A 26,597-nucleotide genomic window follows, 5' to 3' on the forward strand; every position below is an offset into this window, starting at 1 on the left:
CGGGCTGGTGCAGTACTCCTTCTCACACAGCCCAGACCTCCCTGGGCTTGCCAGCCCGCAGTGCAGGAGCTGGGGGACCACTCCATCCCAGAGGGGCCCCCGGGCTGTGGCTAGGGCAGGCCCTGCGGCTCGTCTCTCCAGCCGGAGTGCGGTTCACTGTGACAAGCGGCCTCCTTGGGCTGGTGCTGCCAGCACCCTGACTTGTGTTGAAGCTGGGGATGGAAGTTCTGGGAGGCACGGCGACCCGGCGGGGGCGTGGGGGACCAGAGCCACGAGGGGGGCCGCTCCCCCATGGCTTTGTCCCGACGAACTGGCGTTCCCTATTCTGTTCCAGCCGCGTTGAGTGGTTCTCTGTCACCTGCAACCCCCAGCATCTGTCCTTGGTCCTGGCCCTACTGACCCCTGAGATACGTGGCGGCTGAAGCTGGGGTTGCCGAAACAGACTGGCCTCTTGGCCTCCGAGGACCGTAGGGGTCTCCGATGGGGCGTCGAGGTAGTCAGGATGGGCGGGCATGGGGGGTCCTGGGGAGGGTTGTATGGGCTCTGGTCTGGGAGGGACTTGGCGGTCCTCACCGTCCCGGGGCCTGGAGAACGGGACCGGCCCCAGCCTGTGGCCAGTCAGGCTCCAGCCTCCCGCAGGCTTCTGTGCGCGTCTCGGGACAGCAGCCCCGTCTGCAGGGGGCTATGCATGTGTTTGTGGTTAACAGCTTCGTGGAGGTGAAATCTCCATGAAAATCACATATTTGAAGTTTTGTTGCTTGTGTGTCCCCACGAGAGCATCAGCACGGTCAGGACGACATGCTTGTGGCATGTGCCCCCGCCCCGGCCGGTCCCCTCACGCTTGCACCCGGCCTGTCCCTGCGCACGCGGCCCATGCTCTCAGGGTTCGCACAGCTGTCCTCACCGCGGCTCGTCTGGGTTCTGGTGCCGAGGCTCGTGTTCCGGGAGGCGTCCCCGTGGGGCCCCTCCTCATTCTTGCTGTGCTGGTGTGTCGTTTGGCTGTGCGTTTGTTCAGCTGGTCCGCTGCAGGGCTGGGTCCGGTCCGGGGCTGTCAGGAGTAAAACAGGTGGACAGTCCTGGGCCTGCCTTCGTGCAGATGTAGGCGCTCAACTTTCTAGAAGTGGGTTTCGGCTCTTCCGGTAGGCAGCTGCGGTCTCCCGCGGCGGGTTTACGTTTCTCCTCCCTTGTGAACGATGTCCAGCCGCTCGGCACACTTCCTTGCCGTCGTGTGTCTTCGGTGACCCTCCTACCCTGTCTGTGCTAGCAGAAGCGCTTGGGCCCGGAGACGTCTGCGTGGGCGAAAGACGACGGTTTGTGACCCCGTCGGACGTTAAACACGTAGATGTGAGGGGACGAAAGCGGCTCTACCCTGAAGCCGCGGCCTCCTGTGGAGGGAGGGGCGAGCAGAGGGGCCGTAGCTCGTGCACGGAGGAGAGGGGCTCGGGAGACCCCTGTTCTCCCCACTGGAGGTTCCCAGACCCTACGATCGCAGGTAAAATTGCGGCAGACTTTTTTTTGTAGAAACCAATGGATGATTCTGAAATCTGTATTACAATTCAAAGAAGCTCGAGTGGCCGAGGAGGACGGCCAGCCCAGGGATGGACAGAGCCACTGGGCAGCCGCAGAACCAAGTCTGGGAGCAGAGCCGCACGTGGCGCCTGTGATTGCACCCGAGGCTTCTCTGCAAGTCGGCGGGCCCGCAAGCTCTCAACACCGAGCCCTGACCGGCCGGCTCACACTCTGCACAGAAATGAACCTAAAATGGATCCTCGATCTAAACGTGAAAGGCCCGCCCGCATCTGCAGTATGTCCCGCCGGCCCGCGCGTGGCCTTTCTGAGCCGAGGCTGCGTCACCCGTGGGAATTCGCCGTTTGCAGAATGAATGAAACCCGCAGGCGGACGGCAGTACCGGATTCGCCCATGGGGCGGCAGGGCCTTGCCACATGTAGCCGCTGGAGGCTCAGAATGCGCCAGAACGGGTCTCGACTTCCTGGGCAAGCGTAAAAGAAATGCGGCATTTAAATCTACTGGCCGAGCAAATGGAACAGATAAAGTTGGTTTTTGTTTTTTTAATGATTTTATTTACTGGAGAGAGAGCAGGGGAGCAGGGGCAGAGGAGGAAGCAGGCTCCCCGCGGAGCAGAGCCCGATGCGGGGCTCGATCCCAGGACCCTGGGACCATGACCTGAGCCGAAAGCAGAGGCTTTACCAACTCAGCCACGCAGGCGCCCCAGGAACACTTGAAGTTTATGTCAATAATGTATCCTACTTAACCCATTGTGTCCAGAATATTTCAAGGTGTTAACAATAGGAAAACCCAATAAGGAGACATTGTATGGACTTTTTTTTTCTTTAAATGAAGCCTTCAGAATCCTGTATCTGTTTCTGGCCGTAGCACATCTCAGCACAGACCAGCTTGATAGCCACACAGGGCCGACGCCTGCTGGGTGGGACAGCAGGTGACCGCACAGGAAACCAGCACACGGCACCTCGGGCGGGAAGGCTGTGGTTCCTGTCCTGGCCCTCTGTGCCCTGCTTCCCTTAGAGCGCGTGTCTGCTCAGGGCGCCTGGGCCTGCAACCCGAGGTCCCGGACAGGGCTCCTTCCATGTCGGGCCACCGGCCGCCTCAGCAGGTTCCCAAGAAGGAAGACCACGGGTGAGGCAGATGGACGCCTGATCCAGCCCGTCCCGGCCGACGACGTCCTTCCTCTCATGAGCGCAGTACGCCTTCCCCGGAGCAACGTAGATTGAGCCTGGAGCCCTGTTACTCGTAGCCACAGACGAAAGTCCAACAACACTGGATATTTTATTGACGACCTGGAGAAACTGCCCCAGAATGATGCATCCGGGGAGGGTCCTGAAGCGTAAGCAGGGGCTGACTTCTACAAGCTCTCGACTCCCGCGTGTGGGTGCGGCCCGAGGCCCGCACTGTCGCACAGCCGCACAGCTTTGTCTACACAGACCTAGGAGCCCTGCTTGTGAGCTCATATATCGGGAGATTGTGGGGAGGGGTGTTTGGGGTAATGAAAATCATACTTCGAAAGCACAGGACCTGTCGGTAGCGTGAAAATGTGTAATGAGATCCCGCAATAAGAGCCCATCCGAGTGGAAGCATTTTACAGAGCGGCATCAGGATGGGGAGAGAGTGAGCTGGCAAAGTCCTAGTGGAGAGCAATTTGAGGTTATCTATCAAGATTTGAGATGTAAATACACACGCCCCCAAATTCCATACCTAGGGTCTGAGTGACATACACGCACACTTGGTTGAGTCGTATGTGGGACGTTGGTCGTAGCGTCACTTACAGTAACGGGAGGTTGAAGACGACTCAAATGCCCACCAACGGAGAAATAGTTAAATTTGAACAAAATACGTAATTTAAACGTAGGATGTGTTCACTTAACGTGATCCCCAGTCTAGCCCTAGTGTACCTGCACGTTTGCAGTTTAGTTTAAGAAGACGGTCTATTGAGGGGCGTCTGGGGGACTCCGTCGTTAATCGTCTGCCTTCAGCTCGGGTCACGATCCCGGGGTCCTGGGATCGAGCCCCGTGTCGGGCTCCCTGCTAGAGGGGAGTCTGCTTCTCCCTCTGCCCGCTGCTCCCCCTGCTTGTTCTCTCACTCTCTGTCAAATAAAATCTTAAAGAAGAGGCAGCAATGTCTTGGGCCGCCTGGCTGGCTCACTCAGTGGAGCCTGAAACTCGATCTCGTGGTGGTGAGTTTGAGCCCCATGTTGGAGAGCAGACATTACTTAAAAAAGAAAAAGAAGAAGAACCAGTGTCTTCATCTGTACAAAGAAAGGAGCCATCAGTGACCCTGGAAGTCCTCAGAGCTTAGTAAGCACATGTGTGAGCTCTTTAGTGTGGTTGCACGAAGGGGGGCTTGGGTCCTTCCACCACCAGCAAAAGGCGTCCCGGCTGGGAAGAGCATCCTACTGGCTCCGCACCCAGAGGCACCGTCCGCTTCGCAGCCATTCCTGCCTGAAGCACTCATCGTCCTTGCCTAGAACATACAAGCACAGATGCCCCACGACTCCTGGGAAAACACCAGTCCGTGGAAACCGAGCCCCCTTTGTCGTCCTGGGGACCTGTTGCCGCCAGTGTCCGTGAGGGTCTGCAGGTTTCAACGCTCTAAAGGCCGCGGACGCAGTCGTGGTAGGGACCACATCACCCTCTTTGAGTTGCCCTCAAGACCCCATTTCTGGTTGGACGATAAGCTTCTCACGTGGCGCATGGGCCGTGGCACACCTTGCATGGTCGCTGGAGCCCGACAGGCCACCATCCAAGAAACAGGTACGTGTCCTCCAAGGACTCCTGGTGTGGGCGCCCCTCCCAGCCTTGCGGGTGGGTCTTGGGGGTGAGCGCTTGAAATCAGATCACCAGTGTACTGAGGACGACATCTGAGTATTTACAACGGTTAACCGTCCGAATAAACGTGAGAAACCAGGAACTTCGTGGCTCTGGTGTGTGGAGACAAGAGTCCCTTGGAAAGCATCAAGCACGGGGTCTTTCCCCGGGTGGTGAACCCCATCCTGCACGGCTGCGACCCACCCCTCGGTGCGGCGACCGTGTGCAACCGTGTGCAACGCCGCTGCGCTGAGGCTTGTCAGAGAGCTGGTGTTCCGGAAACAATGGTCATGCCTGTTCCAGTGACTCTGGGAAGTCCATTCTCAGGAAGGCTGGGATTCGCCGGCGGTGGGCGGCCTCTCCACACAAGCAGGGCAGAAGGGTCTTCCTCTTCCAGATCCCAGAGGAGCCGCTCCCCTGTCATACCTTCCAGGACAAACAGCCCCACCCAGGTCTGGCCAAAAAGGCACCACCACCACCACCACCATGCCCAGGGCCAGAGCAGCGCCCCTGGAGGCCACCTGATGCAGAGATGGAAACCGGCCTTGGTCACTCGGGCAGGTCAGAAGGCCCGTGATCCGAAGGGGAAGAGAAAAATGGTGTCCGTCCGTGGAAGCAACCTGAGGGAGAACATGGTGCGGGATACGTCACGGACCAATCATGTATTTTGTATGACTTGGATCCTTTTGAATGTATCAAAAAATCTTTTTTAGGATCTCCTGGGTGGCCCAGTCGGTTAAGCTTCCAGCTTCTGATTTCAGCTCAGGTCTTGCTCTCAGGGTTGTGAGAGTGAACCTCGTGTTGGGATGCTCTGTCTCCCTCTCCCTCTGTCCTCTGCCCCCACTCTCTTTTTCTTTAAAGAAAAAAAAATTTTTTGGCCCAGAATTTAATCCGTCTCCACATCCGCTCCGTGCACATTTGGGAAGAATGTGTGTTTGGCTGATGTTGGGCAGAGTGTCTCCTAAACAGCAGGGTCCGGTCAAGGCTGCCGGTGCCGTTGTTCAAACCAACTTTGTTGATGTTCTACGTGTTCTACGCATCACTGAGAGGCAGGTGTGACGATCCATTTCACCTGTCCCCTTGGCTGGGTGACGGTACCCATCGTTTGGTCAAACATCAGTCCAGATGTTGCTGTGGAGGTAATTTTTATTTTATTAAAGATTACCTGGGAGAGAGAAAAGAGAGGATGATTGCGCACGGGGAGGGGCAGAGGAAGAGAATCCCAAACAGACTCCCCGCTGAGCGCAGAGCCCGGCGCGGGGCTGGGACTCCCGACCCCGAGGGATCGGGAGTCAGACACTTAACCCACTGAGCCATCCAGGTGGCCCACAGTGGGGTCATTTTTAGGGGTGATGAACGTTTAAATCCCTCGACTCTGACTGAGACAGATTACCCTCTGCACTGTGGGGGCCTCATTCAGTCTGTTGAAGGACTGAGCTCTGAGAAAGAAGGAATCATGCCTTCCGACGGCTGGTGGTCTCGAGCCGCACTGTCCACTCTTCCCTGGGTCTCCAGCGTTCCGTGCAGATCTCGGACCTGCCAGCCCCCACGGTCGCATAACACGATTCCTGAAAGTGAATCATCTGTATCCCCGGAAGCCCTGACTCCTACCGGAGTAAAGTCCTCTCCAGCTGGGGCGCTGGGCTTTTCTGGTTTTCCTTGCAGTTCTACCCATTTCTGCTTCGGGTATTTTGAAGCTCTGTTAGCATTTGCATAAATACTTCAGATTGTTATGTCCTTTTGATTTATTTGACACTTTTATGGTTATAAAATGACCTTTTTTGGGTAATACTTTGGTAAAATTTATTTGGTAATATTTTTTTATGGTAATATTCTTTGTTCTGACACCAGCTTTGATAGAAATACAGCTACTTTTACCTTCTGTTGACTAGTATTAGCATGCCGTATGTCTCAGTTTCCTGTTCTTTTTAACCTATTTGGTATTTATATTTAAGCTATATTTCTTGGGCACCTGGGTGGCTCAGTGGGTTAAAGCCTCTGCCTTTGGCTCAGGTCATGATCTCAGGGTCCTGGGATCAAGCCCCGCATCGGGCTCTCTACTCAGGGGGGAACCTGCTTCCCCCTCTCTCTCTGCCTGTCTCTCTGCCTGCTTGTGATCTCTCTCTATAAAATAAATAAATAAAATCTTTAACAAAATTAAAAAAAATAAAGTGTATTTCTTGTAGCCAGAATATTTTTGGGTGTTTCTTATCTGACAATCTCTTGATTTTTAAATTCAGGTACTTAAACCGGTAACAATTAGTGCGATTTTCAGTACGGTTAACTTGGAGTCCCCCGCCTTGCTGTTTACATGCTAATCACCTCCGTCCGCCCTTACCCTCTTCTGCCTTCCTTTGGAGTAACTGAGTATTTTTTATGATTCTCTCCTATTTTCTGCTTGGTTTATTAGCTATCACTGTTTTGATACTTAATTTATTAGCTGCATTAGGGTTTCTAGTATGCAACTAACCTGTTACAGTTTGCCTTCGTGTGATGTTATAGGACCCCGTGTGTAAGAGTCTCGCCATACTTCCATTTCTCCTTTTAGAGCCTATTATTGTCGTGCTGTTTACTTTTATGTTTACTGTAAACCCCTCAACACACAGCGGTGGTTTTTCCGTGAGCAAGACCGAAAGCTCAGGCTGGTCAGCGGCAGCCTGGGGGGCTACAGGGAGGAGTAGGTCCTCAAGTCCTAAAGGGGGGGTCTAGGCAGTGCATCTGCCATGCTGTGAGCTAATCGCGGAAAAACCAGACTGGGAAAGAGACTTGAGAATTATTTGTCCCATTGTCGTAGTCTGCTCAGGCTGCTGTAGCGAATGGTCGCGAACAGAGTGGCTCTCATAAGCATTTGCTCCTCACAGTGCCAGAGGCTGGAAGTTCAGGCTCGGGGCGCCCACACCAGCAGGTGAGAGCCCCTTCCAGGCCGCAGACAGCTGGCTTCCTCCTTCCATGTCCTCCCATGGTGGGAGGGGCGAGGGAGCTCTTCTGGGGTTCTTTTGTAAGGGAATGAGCCCTCCGTGGCGGCTCCCCCTAATCAACACCTCTCAGAGGCCCCGCTTCCTAATATCACCCTGGGGATCAGCCGTGCACTTGTGAGTTGGGGGGGGCATGAATATTCAGTCCTAGCACACGCTATGCTTATTGACAGGTTGGGGGGGCCACATGGGACACAAATTCATCCAACCGTGGGACCTTCTACCTGATGCTGATTCTAGTTAAACCACCTCAAGACTTGATTCGCAGTTCAGGCTTGGGACAAGTTAAGATGGAGCCCCAGAGAAAAGATCCTAATCCTGTGCCTGTGCCTGGCGATCAGGACGCTTTGTCAACATCTCTGCATTTCAGGGGACGCCATCTCTTCTGTAAAGAAAAGATACACTGCACAGGGCTTGGGCGTTGCAGAGAGAGGGGAGAGTGGGAAAGAGAAAGGAGCAGCGGCCCTCGTGCGCCGGGGGTGCGCGTGCAGCTGGGCAGCGGCCCTGGACAGCGGCCTGGAGCGTCCTCAGAAGGTGGAGACAACTGCCCTGCCCTCCAGCATCGGCACGACTAGGTATTTACCCACAGAATACAAAAACACTACTTCAAAGGGGTACACGCACCCCAGTGTTTATAGCAGCGTTGCCTACTGCTGCCGCACTATGGGGAGAGTCCGGATGTGCGTCAAGTGCACGGAGGAAGACGGTGGGGTGTGTGCGCAGCGGAGTGTGACTCGGTGGGACGTATGCGCGGCGGAGTGTGACTCGGCCGGCGACACACGAGACCTTGCCATTTGCGACGATGTGGATGGAGCTGAAGTGTGCTACGCTGAGCAAAATAAGTCAGAGAAAGACAATTACCGTAGGATTTCACGCACATGTGGAATTTAGGAAACAAAAAATAAGCATCTAGGAAGAAATAAAAACAAGGGGAAGCAAACCATCGGAGACTCTAAGCCATACAGAACAAACTGAAGGTTGATGGAGGGGTGGGGCGGGGGAGGGGCCGAGTGGGGGATGGGCATCAAGGAGGAACCTGTGATGGGCCCCGGGTGTTGTAGTAAGTGACCAGAATCGCTGACTTCTGCTCCAGAAACCACTATTACACTGTACTGCAACTCACCAGAATTTAAATGAAAATTTGGAGAACAATAGTGTACAGGAAGACGTATAATACATGTCATGGCTTGGGCCAATAATCATTACTGTAATTTTTAAAATGGTTAATTCATCAAATATTTGTATAATTTATTGATATTTTATCAGTAGGCGGTTCTATGATACTGTATTATACAGAGTAGCACAGCCAATTATAACACTATATAGCATGAATCTATGATACGTTAACATTAATTATGGTCTTTTTATTATTTCAACGTATTATTAATAACAAATCAACCTGTCAATATTACTAATAAATGTCATCAGAACAGTTTTACCAAGTAAAAAATGGATTACACATCTTGTTAATAAATAGGCAAATCTTTATGCCTCAGGCATCGTGCTAAATACAGGACTCGCAATTTCTCCCTCATTTAGGGACCGGCTCGGTCCAGGACGTGTCTGCCGCTGTGCACAGGGGCACGAAGAAGCCTCTCCGTCCTGCGGAGACACCGCCCGCCCGCAGAGGGCGCTGTGAGTCCTCTCGTTGCCCCCAGAGGGACGGGGGACCCCAGCGCCACCCCCGCGGCTCCTGGGACTTGTAGTTCCCAGCCGTGTGCCGCGCAGGCGCACTGCGGAGTCCGCCTGGGCGCACGGCGGGGGCGGCGCAGCGTGAGTTAACCGGGCCGGGCAGGGGGCGCAGCCGGAGGGAGTTAGCGGGCGGGGCTGGCGTGGGGACCGCGTCTGCGTGGAGGGCCGGGGTGGGAGCCGGTGGCGTCCGAGCGCTGCGCGCCCCGTGGCACCTGCGCCCGCCCCGGGGTCGGCAGCCGCTTTCCTGGCCGGCAGCGCCCGGCGCCAGGTGTGCGGGGGTCCCGCTGGGGGTCCCGGCGGGGGTCTGGGCACGGGGCCTCGGCCTTCCCGGGAGGCGGCCGGGACCGTGGGCAAGGTCGCTCAGCTCCCAGAACCGCCCCCCGCGGGGAGCCCGCGTGCGAGACCCCGGGACGCGCGCTGCTCCGGGGGCGACAGCGGGTCCGGCCGGACTTGAAGGGAGACGCCGCGAACCTGTTTGCTCCTGGCGGCGGAGCGGGGCAGGGACGCCCGGACGTCGTGGGGAGCGGGGTCTCCCCGGGGCCACTCGGCCTGTCCCCGGCCCCCGGGGCAGTGTCTGGGGACGTGGTGGCTGTCGTGCAGGGGAGCGGAGCGCCTGGCACCGAGCGGGGTGCTGCTCGGACCCCGCAGCGCGGGCGGCCCCGCCCCAGGGAATGCCGCGCCCCCAGTGTCCACAGCGCCCCGGGGAAGGGACTGCGGTAACGAGCCGAAGACCCGAGTCTGATCCCGCTCACGGCTCCGCAGAATCACGTTCCCAGCGGGTCGGACAGCGCGAAGCAGGGAGCCCCACCGCCAGGGCCGTGTCCCCTCCTCCCCGCTCCCACTGCCCTCGGGGTGTCCAGCGTCCCAGGGCCGCCCGAGGGCCGCTCAGGATGGCACGCGGCGTCTTGGGGCGGGTGGAGTCCCCGAATCCAGGGGATCTCTTCTGGGACTGGGGGTGATACCTGGGAACATGTGTGCTTGTCGCGCTGGGGGGGTTCCTGGCATGGCGTGGGTGGGGTCAGGGCGGTGGCGACCACCGGTGCCCCGACCTTAGCCACGCCCCTAACGCGCCCCGCGGGGAGGAGGGTCTTGGAACCGCAGGAGGGCGGCGGAGGACTGGGCTGGGGAGGGCTGGGCGGGTTGGGGGACCCGGGCCCCTTGCCGCGAGCCGCAGTCAGAGTCCCCAGAGCCAAGACGGAACCCCACGCACGCAGTGTGGGGGATGGGGTGGTAGGGGCGTTCGGCCCCCGCGTGAAGCTGAGGCGGGGACCAGGAGCCCTGCCTGTCTGGCCGCTGGTGTTTGTCGGTGTCCTCGGCGGCTGCACCGGGGCCTGCGTGGCCAACGCAGCGGGAACCTCCGCTCTCGCATTCTGGAGGCCGGAGTCAAGGGTCCGCAGAGCCCTGCTCCCTCCGGGGGACCAAGGGGAGGACGCTCTGTCCTCCTCCAGCCTCGGAGGAGCGCTGCGTGTCCCTTGGCTAAGAGCTGTCCCTTGTCTCTGTGTCCGTTGCCGCATGGCCTCGTCCCTGTGTGTCCGTGTCCCCTTCAAGGACTCCGTCCATCACCGTGCATCAGGGCCCGCGACTCCAGGACGACTTCGTCACCGCGTCAAATTTCCTGTTTGCAAAGAAGGTCGCCTTCCCGCGTCCGGGAGGGTCAGGCCTGACCCCGTCGTACAGAGGACCTGATGCAGGGCCGGGCAGTGTTCTCACGGCAGTGCCTGCTGGGGCCGAGCGCGAGTGTCCTGCTGTCGACTCACCTCCGGTGTGGCCGCCCCGGCCCGGCCCGCCCCTCCCAGACCAGGCAGGCCCAGTGAGTCCGCTCTCCGCCGCCTCCGTTCAGTTTTCCAGCTTCTGTTCTAGTTTGTCTCAGGTCAAGTTCATAAATGGTTGGTAAAGAAGTGAGCATCGCGGATCCTGTCCTCCTCGACAACTGACCCAGCTCCGGGCCTTCCCGCAGTCCCCTGTGGGGCCCTTGGGCTGTGTCCTCCCCAGCGCTCGGTCCCCTTGCCGACTGTTACACGTGTGTTCCACAGACACCGTCAGACGTATTTAACTGTTGACAAGCTTTTCTCTTTTTTTTTTTTTTTTTTTTTTTTTTTTTTTTATTTGTCAGAGACAGAGGGAGAGAGAGTGAGCACAGGCAGACAGAGAGGCAGGCAGAGGCAGAGGGAGAAGCAGGCTCCCTGCCGAGCAAGGAGCCTGATGTGGGACTCGATCCCAGGACGCTGGGATCATGACCTGAGCTGAAGGCAGCTGCTTAACCAACTGAGCCACCCAGGCGTCCCAAGCTTTTCTCTTTTTGTCAGGCCTGTTAGTGTCTTTTGTAATAGCTTTATGTAGATCGTTCATTTCGGGTGTGCGGTCAGCGCTGGGCGATCACCGGGTCTGATTCTGGAACATTTCATCATCCCCCGAGAAACCCGTGAGCCGGTACCTCCCAGCCCTGTTCTCCTGGCAAAAACGAATCTGCTTCCCGTCCGTGGAGGGGCCTGGTCTGGGCGTGTCACACGCGTGGACTCACACCCCGTGGGGCCTTCTGTGTCTGGTTCCCTCCCTGCGCGTCGTGGGCTCGGGGTCCGTCCACACAGCGCCTGTCGGGGCTACGGTTCTTTTTAAGGCTGACCAGCAATCCGCTGTGTGGACAGAGCACCGCGTTCATCCGACAGACCTTTGGGCCCCTGTGAGTCTCGCTGCCGTGGACGTTTGTGAACAAGTGTGTGTGGACGTGTGTTTCCGTTTCTCTCGGGCCGAGAGCCGGAGTGGGATCCCTGGGTCCCGTGTTAACCGCGTTGGACCATCGAAGGAACCGCCAGACTGTCTTCCACGGCGGCGACCCGTTGTCCGTGCCCCCCAGTGGTGCCGGGGGCTCCATCTCTCCCCGTCCTCCCCGACCCCTGCTCTTGCCTTTCCGACGCGAGTCGTCCTGCCGGGGCCGTTGGGTCTGTGTCTCCCCGATGACTCGCCACCTTGGGCGTCTCTGCGTGTGCCGCTCAGTCCTCTGGGTATCGCCCTGGCAGGAGTGTCCTTCCTGGAGCTCTGTCTTCGGAAGGGACTTGGGGTCTACGGAAGCGGCCAGCCGATGGCACGTGGGGTCCCCCGGGCCTTCCCACAGCTTCCTCTCGTGCTGGCTCTCGGCCCGGCTTCTTCGATCCTGTGAGGATTCTCGTCTGAAGTCCTTTCTGGGGGGAGGGTGCTATTTGTGTCCAAGGTTTAGTTGTGAATTAATGCCTGACTCAGAGGATGTGGCAGAGGCGGGACCGAGGCCCCCGGACCCATCACCGGCTCCCCCCACCGGCCTGTCTCGCAGCTGTGATCGCCGCCAGCGCGTTGATACAGACCCGGCCCGCCGTGAAGGCTTAATAGCACGAGGCACTGGTGTGTGGGGGCTGGGCTCGCCCCGGAGCGGGGTTCTCTCCCCGTCCTGCGGGGAGGCCCGAGATCGCGGTATCGACAGGGCTGATTTCATTCCGAAGTCTCTCTCCTTGGCGTCCGACAGCCGCCTTCGCCCCTGCCCTGTGTGTGTCTGTCTGTGTCCTAATCCTCTCTTCTTTTTCTTCTTTTTTTAAAAAAAGGTTTCATTTATTCGTTTTGAGAGGGAGAGAGAGAGCATGAGTAGGGGGAGCGGCAGAAGGAGAAGCAGGCGCCCGGCTGAGCCAGGAGCCCGGTGCGGGCTCCATCCCAGGACCCAGGATCATGACCTGAGCCGAAGGCAGAGGCTTGACCCACTGAGCCCCCCCGGGCGCCCCCCAGTCCACTCTTCTTATAAGGACACCAGTTTTATGGGACCAGGGCCCATTCCTAAAGACCTCATTTTTACTTAATTCCTCTTTACAAGCCATATCTTGAAATACAGTCACCCTCTGAGGTCCTGGGGTTGGCACTTAGAGGTACGAATTTGGAGGGGACGCCGTGTCGCCCCGAACGACAGACGTGCGTTGGAGACGTTGCGTGTTTGGCTCTGGGCCACCCACGACAGAGCGAGTCAGGTGCGTCGTTTGGTTTCCCAGCGCATATACGACGTCTGTTTACACTGTCCCGGAGTCCGTCCGTCGGGTGTGCAGTCACGTGACGTCCAAAAATACCACGTACGTGCCCCAAGTTAAAAATACCTCATTGCCGATCAACACAGGCCGGCATCCGAGCTGCCCGTGAGTCATCATCGCCGAGCGCGGATCGCGGTAAGGACTGTAGTAACGAGCTCGGGAGGCCGCCCCCGAGGCATGGCGACAGGAAGCGGACAGCTGCCGTGGGGAGAGCGGCCCCCGGGCTTGCTGGGCGCGCGGTTGCCCCAGACCTCGGAGGCCCAGCCTGAGGAGGAATCCCACGTTAGGTGTTCTTGCCCCACACGATGAAAAAAAGTCAGTGACCCAAGAGATGGACGCCGCTTCTGCTCTGTCAACGAGGGCACAGACTTTCCCCGATTTCCCCAGGTGCCTCACCGTGCCTCACCACCATCTTCCTCGTAGCCCGGGGACCCCATCCAGGGCCCCGCAGGACCTTTGGTGACCTCGCCTCGTCTTCTCGGGCTCCCCCAGTCTGCGGCCGTTTCTCACCCTTTCCTGGTCTTTCGTGACCTCGACGCTTTGGACGAGCACGGCCCGGTGTTCGCAGGCGGTCCCGTGGGTTGAGTTCGTCCGTGTATTCTCGTAACGACACTGGGGTCACGGTTTGTGGGGACAGGGATACCTGATGTCCACGCCACGTTGCTGGAGACTCCAGCCTTGATCGGTGGGGGAGGGGGCCGGGGTTCACCGGTTTCTTGGGTAGTGAGGTCACCGTGTCCTCCTTGACCCACGGCGTTTGCTGGGAGCAAGTCACTGAGTGACCCACACCGAGGGCGGGGGTTGGAGGGAGGCGAGGCTTCGCCTCCCGGAGGACGGGCATGGACGGTTCACACGGGTGTTAAACCACGTGCTCAGAGGCATGACCGACGTCCCGCCTGTCCGTGGAGTCTCCCCAGGGACGGAGTGTGTGCAGAGTGTGACCGGTCTTGTCTGCAGGGACGGTTACTGGGGTGTTCCCCGGGGTGATTTTCTGCTAATGGGGGACAGGAAGTTTTTTTTTTGAAGTTTTCATCCGAGAATCCAGATTGAGCCCCTCCCAAGTGTCCAGTCTACGGCCCCCATTCCTTCCTCGTGAGTCTGTGTGAGAATTTCACCCTTACGCGTGTGTGACGTCACCCAGAGGGGTCAGGCTGCTCTCCTGTGGTGGTGGGGGACTCAGTGGGGACCGCTTCAGGATGTCGTCACTGAGGGCCAGCGCTGGGCACTCAGCACGCTGGAAACCACCTGTTCAGGCCCCGTGGCAGGGGGCCAGGGACCTCCGGGTGGAACTGGGCTCTGTCCCTGATGCAGCGTGGCCGAGCGGGGGTTTGTGGCAAGGGAGCAGGAGGGGTCAGCGGGTGCGCAGTCGCCAAGAGGACACATCGGGGCGGGGGGCTCTGGCCAAACCGAAGTGATGGGGTGGTGGTGCAGACAGGCTAGGTGACCCCCCCCCCCAACCGGGCTGGGGTTTGGAGAGACCGGCCAGTGCTCCAGGGGGATCGGACACAGGGCAGGGGCTCCTGCTGAAACTGGGTGACGCAGAACCGAACTCAGAAGCCCAGACGCCACAGCCTGGCTGAAAGGAGGGCTCAGAGTGACCCAGCTTTGGTTGGGCCATACATGCAGCAGTATATGTCGGGGAGAGAGTCCGGGGAGCCGGTCGGGCTGCGGGACGGCTGACACGAATCTCAGACATGCGCGGGGCCCGGCGCCTGTGGGTGTCGGAACTGAGCCATCCAGAGTTCGAGCCTGGGTGGTCCCGCCGGGTTGAAGAAGCTGAAGTCATATTGGAGTAGGTGGGCCTAATCCAAGGACTTGGTGTCCTTTTAAGAAGAGGGACACAGAACCGAGAGACAGCCACGTGACCACAGAGGCAGAGACCGTGGGGACGTGGCCACAAGCCCAGGGCCAGCTGGCGCGCCCAGAACCTGGAGGAGGCAGGAAGGCCCCTCTTTGGGAGCTGTTGGAGGCGGCACAGCCCTGAGACCTTGATCCAACTTGTGGTCGTAATCCTTACAGTGTGTGGTCTTCTCTTTCACTAACCCCAGGACATTGACACAGACTGCTTTGCAATGGAATGGGTGCATTTCATAAGCTTCCAAGACCTTTGGCCTCCCTGTCCAAGCGTGGGTTAAGAAGCTGTGAAGGCCCATGGTCTCTGTCCTGGCTTCTGTTGACCACACTCTGTGCGGAGGGACACCTGCAGAGATCCCCGTGTCCAGGATTTGGGTGGGGGCTGGGGACCGACCTGGGCCTGGGCCTCACATTCTCTTCTCCTCCCACAGCTCTGCGGGCTCTGGAAGCTGCTTTCCCAGGAGAAGAGAATGGCTACGGGGTACCAGCCCCCCAGACCCCAGGTGAGTGGGGACTTCCTCCGGCCCTGACGATGTCCTGGGCGTCCAGGGGAAGTGCTCCGACTGGATCTGCATGTCTTGCTACGCGGGGAGCGAGAGAGCACTGCCCACGAGCCTCTGGGTCCCTGCGCATCGTCGCAGGGGTCAAGGTCCCTTCCTTTCTAAGGCCGGATCAGCCTTTTAGAGCCTGGGGACAGCGGCACTTGATGGGAAGCCGCCTGCTAGGGCACGAGCCTCAGGAGAGAGAGAGACGGGGAACGGAGGCCACCGCCAGCTGGGCCAGCACATCTGTGGCAGCGGTAGGCAGGGTCCCTGTCCCCTAAGTCATAGCGTTGGGAACGTGATCCGTGTCTGCGTCAGAAATACAGAGCGGACTGGCCACTCAGGTTCAGGTGGTCCCTCGGAGAACAAGCCCTTTCCTGTGGACGTTTGTGAGTGACCCTGATGTCCAGTCAGTATCTGTGACGTTGTCCGGTTGGGGCCCCTGGGGAGAGGTCCTCAGTCTGCTCTGGTCCCCCACATCGAAGTCCTGGTCATCGCAGGCTGCCCTTGAGGCAGAGAGTCCCTGGGGACACTCCAAGGTTTCAGCTTGGAGCCGGTGCTGGCCCCAGGATCTGTGAGGTCAGGGCCGCAGACAGCCAGCGGCTTGTCCCTTGGCAGCAGCAAAGCAGAGCTGCCCCAGGGCCGGACAGTGGCCCGTCTTTTCTTGTCTCCACGAGCACGTAAACGGAGCTGCTCAGACCTGGGTGGTCAGGCTGGGGGGTCCTGGTCTGTCCAGGCCACGCAGGATCATAAACCCCTTAGCAGCTCAGACCTGCGTCTCTAAAACCCCAGTGGTACTTCTCCAGCTGGGATCGCCTCTCTTTCCACGTTGCTCTCCCATAGATATAAGTCATAAAAACCACGAGTCACGGAGACTTGTTTTTAGTATTTAAAGAGCTTCCATTTTAACCTCACCAGGCAGCAAGACGCAAAGAACCTGTGTCCCACGGAGACTTTTTCCCGTCTTCCCTGCCTGAGGTGATCTACTGTGGAATTACAGTAATATAATTATATATATTTTTATTTATCATAATTTTAAATAAATATTATAATATATTTTTATTATATTATATTATGGGTCATTATAAAATATTATTATAATATAAATATTATAAATATATATATATATTTTTAAAGATTTTTTCTTTATTTATCTGACAGAGATCACAAGTAGGCAGAGAGGCAGGCACAGAGAGAGGAGGAAGCAGGCTCCCTGCAGAGCAGAGAGCCCGATGCGGGACTCGATCCCAGGACCCTGGGATCATGACCTGAGCCGAAGGCATAGGCTCAACCCACTGAGCCACCCAGGTGCCCCTAAATATTATAAATATATTTATATAAATATAAAGGGGGCGCCTGGGTGGCTCAGTGGGTTGAGCCTCTGCCTTCAGCTCAGGTCATGCTCTCAGGGTTCTGGGATCGAGCCCTGCATGAGGCTCTCTGTTCAGTGGGGAGCCTGCTTCCCTCTCTGTTTCTGCCTGTCTCTGTGCCTACTTGTGATCTCTGTCAAAAAAAAATGAATAAAATCTTAAAAAAATATATATATATATTTAAAAACTAGGAAGTGATATTTCACACTCATTTTTACATATTAGCCACGAAGTTCAAAGCCATTAAAACCGTTTCCTGGGCGCCTGGGTGACTCAGTGGGTTAAGCCTCTGCCTTCGGCTCAGGTCATGATCTCAGGGTCCTGGGATCGAGTCCCACATCAGGCTCTCTGCTCAGCGGGGAGCTTGCTTCCTCCCCTCGCTCTGCCTGCCTCTCTGCCTACTTGTGATCTCGGTCTGTCAAATAAATAAATAAATAATCTTAAAAATGTATCAAAAAATCTTTTTTAGGATCTCCTGGGTGGCCCAGTCGGTTAAGCTTCCAGCTTCTGATTTCAGCTCAGGTCTTGCTCTCAGGGTTGTGAGAGTGAACCTCGTGTTGGGATGCTCTGTCTCCCTCTCCCTCTGTCCTCTGCCCCCACTCTCTTTTTCTTTAAAGAAAAAAAAAATTTTTGGCCCAGAATTTAATCCGTCTCCACATCCGCTCCGTGCACATTTGGGAAGAATGTGTGTTTGGCTGATGTTGGGCAGAGTGTCTCCTAAACAGCAGGGTCCGGTCAAGGCTGCCGGTGCCGTTGTTCAAACCAACTTTGTTGATGTTCTACGTGTTCTACGCATCACTGAGAGGCAGGTGTGACGATCCATTTCACCTGTCCCCTTGGCTGGGTGACGGTACCCATCGTTTGGTCAAACATCAGTCCAGATGTTGCTGTGGAGGTAATTTTTATTTTATTAAAGATTACCTGGGAGAGAGAAAAGAGAGGATGATTGCGCACTGAGCTCAGCAGGTGCAGGCTTCACCTGAGAGCCGCCCGGGAAGAGGGCAGTGGGGACGTTGGGGGGTGCCCTGGGTAGGTTGCCGCAGCAGCTGCTGGCCTGGAAAAGGCCTGTTTTTTCCTACTTGACCTAAAATTTTTGAAAAAGATTTTACTTGTTTGAGAGAGCAGAGTGCACGCAGAGCAGGAGCAGAGGGAGAGGGAGACGATCTCCAGCAGACTTCGCTTGGAGCGGGGAAACCCAGTGTGGTATTCGATCCTTGATCCCACGACCCGGGGTTTGTGACCGGAGCAGACATCAAGAGCGGGACACTTGACCCACTGAGCCTCCCGGGAGCCCCCACTTTATCTAACTTTTGTGGTCCTGTGTCCTGACTTCCTTTTTCTGGGTGGAAGAAACGGAAACATTTAACACTGGGGTACCCAGGTGGCTCAGTCCGTCAAGTGTCCAGCTCGTGCCTTCCGCTCAGGTCATGAGCCCAGGGTCGTGGGATCAAGGATGGAGCTGGTGTGGGGCCTCCCTGCTCAGCGGGGAGCCTGCTTCCCCTCTCTGTGCCACTCCCCCGGCCTGTGGTCTCTCTCTCAGTCTCTGACAAATAAATAAAAAATCCTAAACACAAGAACAACCGATGGGCCACAGATTCCAGTCCTGCGCGTGCACTGCTGGAGTCTGACCCTGGGCTGCCGCCCCCTCCTGGTGGGCCGCTTCCCTCTGCGCGGCGGCTGTGCACACGGGCGGAGGGGCCATTCTTGAGCGGAACTGCTATGCTGTTTCAGGAGTCGCTGTCTTGGGAGGATGTGGCCGTGGACTTCTCCCGCGAGGAGTGGGCGATGCTGGGTTCTGCGCAGAGACAGCTCTACAGAGAGGTGATGCTGGACACCTGCGCCCACCTGGCCGCCCTGGGTGAGACTGCTTGCTCCGTGTCCGCGCTGTGTGGGGAGTGGGTTGGGAAGCGGGGTTGGTGGGGTGCACACCGTGGCGGTGGCTCCTGTGCCCGTGGGGCTCACGGTGCGCAGGTCTCTTCCGCACACACAATGGCCGCATTTCTCTGGTGTAGGATCATCTGTGCTACTGAGATGCATCGGGCCCCTTAGGCAGAGATAACGTCCCGAGTCCTCTTGGCTACAGAGTCATCATTAAAAAATTTCTTCGTGGTAAAATTACATAGAACATAAGATCTGCCTTCTTAGTCCATTTTCAGGTGTACAGTTCAGCGGCAGTAATTATACTCAGGACGTTGTATAACCGTCAGTGCCCTTTCCAGAACCTTTTCCTCACCTGAGCGAGAAGCCCCACACTCCCTAGGCAGTGACCCCCCCGCCTCTAGCCCCGGCTCCCACCCTCTCCTCTCTGTCTGTGTGGACAGGACTCCTCTGGGGACCTCCTGGGAGTGGGGACCTGCGGGATGTGTCCTCCTGGGTCTGGCTCCTCTCACTTGAGCCCCGTGTCCTTGGGTCCCTCTGCATCGTGGCAGGGGTCAGGGTCCCTTCCTGAGGCTGGACCGTGTTCCCGCCTGGGGATGGACCATATTTTATTTATCTGCTTGTCCATAGATGGACACCTGGGGTGTTTCGACTTTTCGGCCGCCATAAACATGGGTGAGCAAATAGCACGTCAGTTCCCTGCGTTCAGCTCCCTGGGGTCCAGACCCAGGAGCGGAATTGCTGGGTCAGGTGGTGATTCTATGTTTACTTCCCCTAGCACCCTCTGGCTGTTTTCCACAGCACCGTCCAACCGGCCAAGTGCAGGGATTCCGATTTCTCCACATGCTCTCCGAGACTTATTTTTTCTTTTGCTTTTTATTTTTTATTTTATTTTTTTAAAGATTTTATTTATTTATTTATTTGACAGACAGAGATCACAAGTAGGCAGAGAGGCAGGCAGAGAGAGAGGAGGAAGCAGGCTCCCTGCTGAGCAGAGAGCCCGATGCAGGGCTCCATCCCAGGACCCTGGGATCATGACCTGAGCCGAAGGCAGAGGCTTTAACTCACTGAGCCCCCCAGGCCCCCTGATTTTGCTTTTAAAAATAATCGTACCCGTCCCCCTAGGTGTGAAGTGGTGTCTCCCTGTGGTTTTGATTTGTATTTCCCTCATGGCTGAGGATGTCAAACATCTTTTCATGTGCTTGCTGGCTGCTTGTAGATCATTCTCAGTGAACTGTAACAGCCACCAATTTTTAATTAGGAAAATAAGATCTCCAGCTGGGTCAACATGCCCCCTCTGCAGTGTACTCTTGTCTCCCGCAGGAGCGTTGAAGAACCAGAGTTCCGATACAGGCGCTGACGATGGTGACAGCACACTTTCCCCAACACAAGCCTCTCAGGCCATTAGTCCTTCCCCAGCGGTGGGGTGTCCACTCTTTCTACCAGTGGTGCCTTTCCACTGGGAACCAGGAGAAGCCGTGTGGATGGGGGCACGAAGAACTCCCCAAACCTCCTGTTCAGGTGAGCGCCAGGCAGGTACGTGCCATTGACTAGGGGTGACATCTTGGGGACTGTCCTAGATCTCTCCACAGAGGCCCGGACTCTGTCAGGAGAAGATTGAGGTCTTTGCTTGCACTTTCTCAGATGCCTTCGGTTCATCTCCAGCAACCTTGCCCTGTGCCCTCGCTTCTGCCTCCCGCGGTGGGTGCGGAGAGGGGACGGCGCAGTTCTGTCGTGAAGCTCTACCACCTGTGTTTCTCTTCCCTCTCTGCTTTCTTGAGGATTCTTTCCCTCTGCTGTTCCCCTTCTCCCCCCTTTAGGGAGCCATTCCTTCTACATGCACGTTTTTCTCCCGTTTTCCATCATTGTCCTGCTTCTTACCCTGCTTCCCGTCCTTAGGATCTTCTCCTGTTTTCCCCGTTGAGTGCCGATATTTGAACATGAACTCACCTGTGTCTTGCATGTGTTGGAAGGACGTCTGTCCCACTGTTATTAAGTCAGAGCTTCTTCCCTCTCCTCACCTCGATTTATTTCAGATTTGGAGACTAGTCTGGAAAGCCAAGAGTCAGTTTACAAGAAGGTGGTTTTGGAGGAAGAACCAGCCGGTGGCATGGATGCCAGAGAGCTCCGCAGAGAAGACTGGGACTGTGGTCAACTGGAGAAGAACCACGAGGACCCCCGCCAGCTTCTGAGGCAAATGGCGTACGCCCAGGCGGAGGCATTTGCTCCAAAGGAGGCCACTGCCTGGCACGCGTTTGGGGAAACCTGTAGCACGAGCTCAGACCTTGCTTTATCACAAGGAGGTTTGAGAGGAGGACGTTTCCGTGACCGTGACCTTGATATTGAGAGGTCGGTAGCCGATCCATTCTTAAAACATCATCGGGTGGGATGTTCAGACCAGAGGCCCCGTGAAGGGAATGAATACAGAAAAGACATCAGCCCAGACAGTCCCCTTGCTCAGCACGAAAGGACGGGAACTTGTGTGTACCCAGAAAGTAGGGAGTCATTTAATCGTAGTATGGCTCTTACGACACACAACGTGGCGGGGAAACCCTATGAATGCTACCAGTGCGGGAAAATGTTTAATCGGAGGCATTCCCTGAGTGAGCATCAGAGAATCCATACTGGGGAGAGACCCTATGAATGTCATCAGTGCGGGAGAGCCTTTACGCACAGCTCGACCCTCACGCGGCACCTGAGAACTCATACTGGAGAGAAGCCCTACGCGTGCCAGGACTGTGGGAAAGCCTTCAACAGGGTTTCGTCTCTTACCCAGCACCAGAGGATTCACACAGGGGAGAAGCCCTACAAATGCAAGGACTGCGGAAAATCCTTCTGCCAGAGTTCTTACCTGATCTTGCACAAGCGAACGCATACTGGAGAGAAGCCCTACGAGTGTAACGCGTGTGGAAAGGCCTTCAGTGATCGCTCCTCGCTCAACCAACACGAGCGAACCCACACCGGTGAGAACCCCTATGAATGTCATCAGTGCGGGAGAGCCTTCAGCCAGAGGTCTTCCCTCGTGAGGCACGAGAGAACTCACACTGGAGAGAAACCGTACAGCTGTCCCGAGTGTGGGAAAGCATTCAGCCAGAGCTCCTCCCTCATCACCCACCAGAAAACTCACACTAGTCAGAAAACCTACAAAATAATTGACTGCGGGAAAGCTTTCTATCAGAGCAGCCGCCTTCTTGGATTTTAGAGAACGCTTGCGGCTCTGTGAAGTGACTCGTAGCCGTCTGCTACGGAAGGGGGGTTGGGTTTTGCCCGTCTGATGTTCTCCTTCAAAAGTAGCAGGCGTAGGTCACATTCTTGAGGAGGCGCAGGGAGGTCCGGATCTGAGAAGGGACCTTTACTGGGGAAAATTAACACCGAGCCGTGCCCGGTGCCTGACGTTTTGGAGAGGACTGACGCTAACAGGCAGTGCGATTTTGCTGCGAATTGTCGCATTGATTCAGTTGTTGAAACTAAAGATACTCTGTTTCAGCTTTTGTTTGAAAATGAGTATTTTTGTTTCAGTATTTTACTTGGTCATCCTGCCCCTGTTGGCCGCGCGGCTCAGTCCTACCTCGTTTCGTGCCCTGCTACGGCAAAGCAGAATGTGCGCCAACACAGAAAGAGCTTCGGGTGCGACGTGGAAAATAAAGAGTGCATAACGGTGTGTGCGATTCTGTTCGGGGAGGTCAAGATGTGCGTGTGAGGCACGGAGGCGGACAGGGATGCGGAGGAAGGAGCAGAATTTGTCAGAATTACCCGATCGTGTGTGATTTTTCTACCTTCTGCCCTTCCGTTTCGTAGTGCTGCAACGGTCTTGACAGTCAGTAGAAATCAGACGACCCCGAGGGATGTCCAGTTTCTTTGCCCCGTCAGGGAGGACCGTGGCCGCCACGATGGGGCGGATGCAGTGCAGTAGGTCCTGGGACGGGGAAGTGGAGCAGCCTGGGGTGGCCTGGGAGCGGTCCCCGCCGTGAGGCGGACCTGCCGGAGTGGGGGCCACGAGCTCTGGTGTGCGTCGGTGTCAACGTTCGCTGGTCGCTTGCTTGCTCTGTTTCCAGCCTCATCCAGCTCTTACACGCGGCTCCTCGTTTAATCTGAGCAAGGCCGTGAGATGGGGGCTGTTCACGTCCCCACGCGACAGAAGGGGAAACAGAAATAAGGTAACTTGTCCCAAGTCAGACGACGGGAATGTGGCAGAGCCAGGATCTGAGCCTGAACAACTGGGCAAGGCGTGTGCCCCATTTGGGCGCAGGGGCGCGGGGGGCTGTGTTTTCTAAACTCTACCCTGGGAGCCCCCTGACTTCCCTCTGAATCTTCCCTCTCTGGGGAGCTGGGGAGGGTGGTCGGGTTCCAGCTAAGTGAAACCCGATCACAGTGGCAGTGTTGTCTTTCTCCACGGTGGAGATCCCTCATCTGGAATCCGGGGAGAGCCTACTGGGCCGATGGGTGTTTCTCGAAGGGATCTGTGGACGGTCTTGAGCCGGACGCGGAACGTGTGCTGGGGCACGGTGTGTCATCTGGGGCAGCGTCTCACGTTCCTCCCGTTCTGAGGACCGGCAGAGGGGGTGTCCCAGGTGCACTGTTTTTCGGTCTCGATCTCTCGCTGCTTCCAACAATTATTTGGAGAGAACCTGACCTCCGTGTGCCAGGCGGCCGTGCGTAAGAAAGATGAGGGGTCTGCCCTCCTGCCCATATGCCCCCGTAGGGTGGAGGTGGGGTGGCCTCGTGGGTTGTCACACGCGCAGTCGCCCAGTGTGTCTCTCAGAAAGGTTCTGCAGTTGGTTGGATACTCTGCCGTGTCCGCCGTGATAGTCTTAACTTCGAACAGAGGATCCCCTCCTCCGCTACGTTTTTATTTTGCAGTGAGCCTGGCTCACTGTGCAGCCAGGCCCGGGATGGAGCGAGGAGCCGCATGCGCATGAAACAGCTAACTACACACGCTACTTAAATCATTACGGATTTTGGTAGTGCTCTGGGGGACTTAGACAGGACGCTGCTGTGACAGAGGATACGAGAGTCTGGGGCACCCAAGGGCAGTGATTTAACCAGAGGCTGACGCTCAGCTTTGTTTTCGTGTATTTAACAATATACATATGTACAAGGGTGTCTGACCGGCTCGGTCAGTAGAGCGTGCAACTCTTGATCTCAGAGTCGTGAGTTCAAGCCCCACGTTGGGCGTGGAGCCTACTTAAAAACATATTTACAATGCTCGTTTTGATTTCTCTGACTCAAAAGTATTTTGAGAGAGAGTATATGTTTTTTTAAACTTTGGGGTATTTCAATACCCTTCTCCATCTTCTTAAAAACAAATTCTTTTTCTTGTCTGATTGCACTGGCTCAGTGCTTTAGTACAGGGCTGAACAGGAGTGTTGAGAACAGACGTCCTTGCTTTGCTCCAGATGGTAGGGAAAAGCGTCCAGTCTTTCACCACGGAGTGCACTGTTTTCTGTGGGCTTCCTGTAGATTTCACCATCTTTACTCAGTTTCTGCTTTCACCGTGCTGTGGTCTGAGAAAGCTGGTGGGATTTAGTACTGTTTAGCGGTAGATACACGAGTGTTCAGAAAGTTCCTCGCTGCATGTTCTGTGGAAATGTTGCAGGACAGTTTCCAACCCTCCCCTTCTCCCAGGCTTGGGATTCTCACTAACACACGCTCTTGGGAGGAATGCAGAACACCAGGCCTCCTGACGTTTCACAGAAGGATGCTTATGTGGGCCGAACTTCTCGCCAGAATATCATCTGTCTACAAAGTGCTACCTTTCAAACGCCAAGACGATGTTCTCCGAAAACCTGCGGGGTCACTCCATGCAGGGTGGGTTGTGGGAGCAGAGTTGGGTTGAAGGAGCGCCTGGAAAGTTGTGCACGGTCTCAGGAAAAATGAGGTTGGCGACAGGCGTTCTTGGTGCGCGACCAGAGCCGTTTGCCTCCGGTTCGGACCCACTGTGTGAGCTTCCTGCCACGGCTCTAACAAATCACACATTCAGTGACTTAAAACAGCCGATTTCTTTAAAAGTTCTGGAGGTCAGAGGTCCAAAACCAAAGTGCTGGCGAGGCTATGTTCTTTTCAGAGAGCCTAATGGAGAATGTGTTCCCTTAATTTTCTGGTCTCTGGAAGCCACTCAAACTCCTTGTCCTCACCATTCATTCCCCCTCTGTCCTCCCTGCCAGGAGCACGGGGTCTGCCCATCTCTCAGGACTCCCGCCCTCTGCCTCCCTCTTGTGAGTGCCTTGTGAGGACCCTGGGAGCCCCAGGAACCCAGGTCACCCTCACCTTGGAGCGTTAATCACTTTGCAAAGTCGCTTTTGCCACAGGAGGTGACGTATTCCAGTCCCCGTGATTAGGGCCTGGGCACGGTTAGAATGCCTCATGCCGCCGGCCACACCTTTCCCACTTTGCTCTATGACGTGGGGTGGAAGTGGGTTGGAAATCCTGCGAACCGGGTCTGCTGTGTAGACTCCCCTGACAGCAGAACCTGCACACCCTTCACGAGGGAGACGGGGTCTTGCCCCTTCTTGTCCCTGTCACTGCTGGCAGCTTTGAGACCTCAGTCTGTGAATCACACCCTACCTTGACTCACACTTCTTTCCCTGGGGGCTACTGTAGTTTCTTCCCTTTTCTCTGGCTGCAGTGAACATTTTGCAAGAATTCACAGACCAGCTTCATTTTTCACCTTAATAAATGAAATGACATGTCCTTTATTTTTTTTTAAAGATTTTATTTATTTTTTAAAAAAGGTTTTCTTTATTTATGACAGAGATCACAAGCAGGCAGAGAGGCAGGCGGAGATGGGGAAGCAGGCTCCCTGCTGAGCAGAGAACCGGATGCGGGGCTCGATCCCAGGACCCTGGGATCATGACCTGAGCCCCCGCGGCCCGCACGGCCTCCGTGAGAGCTGCTTACGGGACGTTTGTCCGAACACGCGGCAGGCGGACCGGAGCTGGAGGTCGGATCCCGGCCCCAGGCCTAGGGCCGACTTCTGAATCTAGTGGTTTCTGGAAGCTTAGTATTCGTTATTAATCCATATTAAGCAAAAAAGTAGATCATCATTATTTTCGAGTTTATTAAATTCATTCCATAAATCTTTCCAAAAACACTGTTCGTGAAGGAAGAGGCGACGCCGGAATCTGGGCGCGGCGCGAGAACCCGAGCGCCTCGGCTGTCCGGCCGCCCCCGTGCAGGGGATTCGGGGTTTTCAGGGCCGTCCCAAGGCGTTCCACAAACCACGTCGCCGTGTCTCCGCGGAAACAGGAATCCGCGGCCTTCGGGGCACCGGGCACCGCACACTGCAAAGCCCCGGGGCGCAGCAGACCCGGTCCGCCCCGCAGAGACGCCCCCGCGGACTTCAGGGCTGCTCCGCCCCAACCCTACCCGGCCCGGGGCCGCAGACCGGGTTAGCGACCTCCAGCGGGGGGTCGGGCAGGGGCGGGGCCTCCGGGTCAAAGGTCGCCGCGGCCCCCGCGCTCCCCGGCCTCCCGCGCGGTGACGTCACCGTGGCGGGTCTTTGTTCTTCAACAAAGAGCGCTGGGCCACGGTGACCCCGACCCCAGGCCTTCCGGTCCCGTCCGTTCTCGTCCCGGCTCCGACAAGGGGCGCTCCGCGGGGACACTGAGTCGGGACCGCCCGGCCCAGCAGAAGGACGCGGGCGGAGCGCCGAGAGGCTGGGAGACCCCGGACCCGCCGCGCCGGGAAGGGGGTCCGCGGGGAGCGCGCGTCCGGAGGGGCGGGTCAGCCGTGTGTGTCCGGGCGGCCTGTCACTCAGGCGCAGAGGCGTGGGCTTAGAGAACTGTCCAATCAGAGCGACAGGGGCGGTTCTCGGAGAACAATCCGGGGCTCCTGGGTGGTGCCCGGAGAGCTAGCCAATCAGGGGCTTGGGTCCGACCCCTGCCCAATCAGGGGCCCCAGAGG

General features: G+C 56.6%; 1 protein-coding gene across 1 annotated transcript; it reads left to right on the plus strand.

Annotated features, from left to right (window-relative positions):
* The first annotated feature begins 9,104 nt into the window (after window positions 1-9,104).
* Window positions 9,105-22,354, plus strand: ZNF554 (zinc finger protein 554). Its single transcript, XM_082736436.1, has 5 exons — window positions 9,105-9,276; window positions 15,337-15,408; window positions 18,549-18,675; window positions 20,019-20,216; window positions 20,732-22,354. The coding sequence occupies exons 2-5, from the start codon at window positions 15,376-15,378 to the stop codon at window positions 21,895-21,897; spliced, it is 1,524 nt and encodes a 507-aa protein (XP_082592562.1). The 5' UTR covers window positions 9,105-9,276; window positions 15,337-15,375; the 3' UTR covers window positions 21,898-22,354.
* Window positions 22,355-26,597: the final 4,243 nt, after the last annotated feature.

Source organism: Mustela nivalis (genome assembly GCF_964662115.1).
Source record: "Mustela nivalis genome assembly, chromosome: 1".
Taxonomy (NCBI): domain Eukaryota; kingdom Metazoa; phylum Chordata; class Mammalia; order Carnivora; family Mustelidae; genus Mustela; species Mustela nivalis.